Raw genomic sequence first — 5,040 nt, forward strand, 5'->3', positions numbered from 1 at the left:
TGGCCGCGGTGAACGTCGAGATCGGATTGCGTGGAGGATGCGCAACTGTGAACATAAATGTCGTCGAAGTACGACTGTGCGAAGTCGCGAAACGCGCGGAACTTCGCGGTAACCATACGATTGAACGTCGCCGGGGCGTTGGACAGACCCTGTGGCATGACCAGCCACTCCCATAACATGCCACTCGGCGTGGAAACCGCCGTTTTGGGACGTCGCATAGACGCATCAAGATCTGGTAAAAGCCATCGCGAAGGTCGATGGTGGAGAAAATGGTGGATCGACCCATGCCGTCGATAATAACGTCCTCGAGGAATCGGCGTCTGAGCCAGAATCGTGGCTGCGTTCAATTTGTTAAAGGCGTGTACAATACGCCATTTCCCACCGGGCTTCTTCACACAGAAGGTCGGGGTGCTGTGAGGGGAAATGCTCTCGCGGACGTAACCCGCCGCCTGCGGGCCGCGAAGAATACGTCGATGGCATCGACTTGGTCGCGAGGTAGCGGCCATTGCCGCGTTACACAATACTTTGCGCCGGGCACGAGGTCAATCTCGTGTTGACAGCCGCGAGGGTGCCTGCCAAAAAAGAATCAATACAAGGAGGTTTACTGAGTATTCCACAATAAAGCTGGATGTTAAGAAGCGACCAATAAAAATCGAGGAAATTTATTACATCTGTGATTCTTTTCCACTCGAGTCGTTACTGCTTGTCACACTGCCGCCATCGCTGCTGCCTTCTACGCTTTCATTGTCACTCGCTTCGACTTCTTGTAGCCCCTTTATGTACTCGGCCAGCTTGTAGAGTTGTCTGTCGGCCTTGTCAATACAGCCCTTGATGCTGCTGGGTGCCAAGTTCTCAAAAGCTTCCATCAGCCGCACATGCACGTCTTTGAATTTTGTGTCATGTGTGTACTGACGTCCAACCTAGCATATATCAATAACCATATCAATAACGCTGTGTATTGTATTTTGGTACTATACTTGGCATTTTACGATAGCCCAGACAATCTCAATTGGTTGCAGGTCACTATGGTATGGTGGTGTGTACACCACTTGATGCCCTAAGGCACGTGCCATAGCTACAACCTCAATGTCAATTTTATTGACATGCGCACTTAGCTTTTTCCAAAGTGCAGCTTTAGTTTCATTTGTAAACGAAATGCCGTACTTCGTGCAAGCATTTTGTAGGACACTCTTTTTTTGTCAATACTTAGGCGTTTCGATAGGAAGACCTTTATGGTATTTCGCATTGTCCATTACTATAACAGCATTTTTTAATCCAAGATCTTCTATTTCGACGAGAAGTTTGGAAAACCAACTCACAAAATATGTATGATCAAACATTTCGTGATAATCCTTTGTTTCAGGTTTACCAGTTCGTTTTCCTCCTTGAAATATATCTAAGCATAAGAGTTTGCTATCCATACAACCACTATCTAGAATGGCAGCAATAAAACAAAATCTTTCACCTTTGTGTTTTTCTTTCACTTCCAGATCAAGTTCATCACAAGGATCATATAATGAATCATCATGCAGACTATAATGGTGGTGAATATAACTCTCATCCAAATATATAATGGGCCGTCGGTTGACATCGCCCGACAGAATATCACACATATCAGAAACATATACATCACGATGCTGTAAATTAGCATCACACATACGGAGGCCTAGACCTCTTTTTTTCTTTCCCCTTTTGTAACCCAGTTTTGACAGAGCCCTTTAGGTCGTCCGGTACGGGCTAGAGTGGAGGACTCCGACTCTGGATCAAAATCCAAGCGGTGTTGGGACCGCAGAAAGTGAGCAACATCTTTGGCGACGGTTCGTTGACGGGATTGACGACGTTGGCGTACAAATTCTTGGATGATCTGTGCCAGTGTGGTCGTCAGAGCCTTGTGCGGAGGAACATGTCGGGCGACGCTTGGGGCTTGGTCGTCGTGGCGCCCTTGTCGACAAACTCTTTCCAAACCTGTTGGACCAACTGTTCCTTGCGCCGTAGATAGCGGGCGGCTGTGCGGCTGGCTGCAGCGGTACCTTCTTTGCGAAGCTGTGCGTTTACCAATTAGCATGTCGAGTATCTCGTATTTTTGACACGTATCGGGAGCGCGAACGCTTCACAAACTCGATGGCTCGTTCGATGTTGCTTGGTTGGTGGGGATCAGTAGGCATCGTTGGTATGTGAGGCTGGTGTCGAGTATCAGAGCCAGTGTGAGTTTGCATGTGTAATGATTGAAGTTTTATTGTATTTTTGGCTGTCTCTCAATTGTTAGTATTATATGTAAGAGTTTATTTGATAATAGAGTGAGATTCGAAAGGTTTTCAACTTTTTCGGTATCATATATGAGCGTGTATGCCGTTTCAAGACCTGTTTGTTTTATAGTTTTTTAGCGTCTTCCCAGCGCTACAATTTCATATTCAACTTTTCTTTATTTCGTTTTTGTCGCTAAAGTTTTTGCCAAAGGCACCCTCGCGGCTGTCGACTACTGTGAACGCCCTTGTCGACCGGGAGGCGACACGGTACCTCGTCGGGGAAGACGTCCTCAAATTTTTGGAGGAGATCGAAATAGGGGTTGGATCGCAGGGAGTCCCACGTCTGGGACTTCAAAGGAGCCGCGAGGACCGAGTCATCTGCGGTCGAGGTCGAAAAGAGATCTGTCTCTTCTTCAACTGTGATCATCGCCAAGGCGGCGATATCGTGGGCGCGGAGAGATTCCACGAGCGAGTGGAAGCTCATCTCTGGCAGTGCCAGGATCTCGGAAGACGTCCGAGGGAGTTCGTGCAAGTTACACGTTTCTTCGATAAACGTGGTTGCCAAGGTCGAGGCAACTATCGGGGGTGGTAACGTAGCCTCGCCGATAACAACAGAGGGCGACTCTGTTGGGGGCACAAAAGGGGTATTTTGCAACACCGTGGTTGGGTCCGATGGGGCCGCGGGCGCTGGGGCCATTGAGCGCACTGCGGGGCTAGGAGAGGCGAGATCATTACTCATCGCCTCGAGCGGAGAGCCAAGCGGGTTGGTGGTGGATGGGGGAAGGCGATCGGCAGCCCGCCGATGAATCCAGGGTTGGCTCGCGTTGATCCAAGTGACCTTGTGCACGGATTTGGCCTTCCTGTCAATCCATGGCTGGTGGGACTCCAGCCAGGACATCCCGATGATGAGATCCCATCTCTCATCGAGATCGATAACATAGAACGGTTCGGTGGAGTCGAAACCGTCAAAGGTGATGTGAACGTCGACGATTATGCGTGGTTGAGACGCAGTGTGGCCGTCGGCCATCTTGACGCGAACCCTGTCGGAGGGATCCGAAGAGGGTAAGCGGTTGAAGCGAGAGAGAGTGGAGCGGCTGGCGTAGTTGTTCGACGCCCCACAATCGATTAAAGCAGAGAGCCTGGCCGGGAAGCAAGGCACGACAAGTTCCAAACAAATCATTTTGTTGGGTTGGAGCCCAACGCGACACAGAAGAAGGTCTGTGCCCGAGGCTAGGTCCTTAGAGTGTGTCAGCACGCCACACACCTCCAAAGGACCTTGGGTGTCCCCAGTAGCTCGCCTCGCGCCTACTGCTAGCGACCGTTTCCCGCCGCACTCGAGCTCGGAGCGGGGCGGAATGGTGGGCGTGAGCCACCATGGCGTTCACGATTGAAGCGGTTAGGTGGACCGCTCGGAGGGCGACGCGAAGGGGTATCGGACGCGGTGCGGGAGGAACCGTGCTAGGGTGGGGCGGCTGACGCCACACGGCGAGGGGACGCGCATGCGCAGGAGAACTTTCGCGGGCGACCGCAATTGAAACACGTGCTGTCGTCCGATGCCTGGGCGAGCATGGAGACATCCATGTCGGAGAACGCTGCGCGTGCGTACGCGAAGGAGGAGGAAAATGATTCCGAAAGCGCGATTCGGACGGCTTCTTCAAAGATGTCCGGGTAGGCGCGAAACAACTGTGTGCGCGCCGGACCTTGGTTGAGACCGTCCATGAAAACGGTCACCAGTAGGGACTCCGGGAGCGACTCTTCATCGTTAATGTTCGCGACCAAGAAGCGAAGATCATGGATGAATTCTTGAAGGGAGTATTTCCCTTGCATGCAAGCCAGATATTGCGAGCGATAGCGAAAGTCACTGTTGGGTGGCAGGAACATTGCCTTGAGTTCGGTCTCAAAGACCGCGAAAAATGGGAAGCAGTGGCGGTCCGTCAAGCGTTTGGAGAACACCCAATCTTCCGCACGACCTTTCAAAGGCGACATCGCAAAAGCTACGCGGGTTGCGTCGTCGGAGATACACTGAGCGTCAGCAGCAGTGCTGACTTGTAAAAGCCAGTGGAGGAGTTTGTCCGACTGCGCTCCGCCGAATTTGGCCACATCCAGCTTGATCGACTTAAGGCGAGAAGTCGATGGTGCTTCCAACTCCGAAGCGCGCGTGAGGCCCGCGATCTCATCGTGAGCGATTCGGAGAGAATCTTGGAGGGTGCAACCATGGGCGACATGGTGGAGACTTGGTCTTCTAGGGTCGCGATTTCAACTAGTCATCCGGTTAGTAACCGGATGATGGGCATGGCTGATGGGCACGGTTACACAGGTGGCCAGATACTGTACCAGGGAATCGCCTGCAAAACAATCCGTCCTATCCAAGAGACGCTGGAGTGGAGCATGCGCACTGGCGAGGCGGCAGCAGCAGCCCTCAGGTTTGCATTCTATACAAACATCAGCAAGAAGGTTCAATCGGATGCCTACGTTTTCTTGTGTGGCATAGTCCAGATGCAGCGCCGCTGGTAGGAGGGCACGCATATTGGCTGCGTCGCGAAGGGCCATGCTCACATCTTCTGGGTCCATTTTGAACTGCCTCGCAAGTGCCTAGTAGCGACATGAGGGAGGTGGGATTGATAGGTCAACGTGCACAATAGACCTCTAACCCAGAGATGTAATGACTGAGTGGCTAAGAATGGGCTGATGACCCAGTGATAATGTTTTTAAGGTTATGAATCGTCGCTCAAGCAGGAAATATCCGACGAGGAGACGAGATCCCCAACGAAGTGATCGAGTCATTTCCAAACTC

At 51.6% G+C, this 5,040-nt stretch overlaps 1 protein-coding gene across 1 annotated transcript; it reads right to left on the bottom strand.

Moving 5' to 3' along the window:
• Positions 1 to 513: 513 nt before the first annotated feature.
• On the bottom strand, positions 514 to 866 carry H257_18886 (hypothetical protein; the record flags this gene model as incomplete). The annotated part of the gene is made up of 2 exons (XM_009848023.1): positions 514 to 572; positions 701 to 866. The coding sequence occupies 2 exons, from the start codon at positions 864 to 866 to the stop codon at positions 514 to 516; spliced, it is 225 nt and encodes a 74-aa protein (XP_009846325.1).
• Positions 867 to 5,040: the final 4,174 nt, after the last annotated feature.

This window comes from Aphanomyces astaci, assembly GCF_000520075.1.
Source record: "Aphanomyces astaci strain APO3 unplaced genomic scaffold supercont1.254, whole genome shotgun sequence".
NCBI lineage: Eukaryota > Oomycota > Saprolegniomycetes > Saprolegniales > Verrucalvaceae > Aphanomyces > Aphanomyces astaci.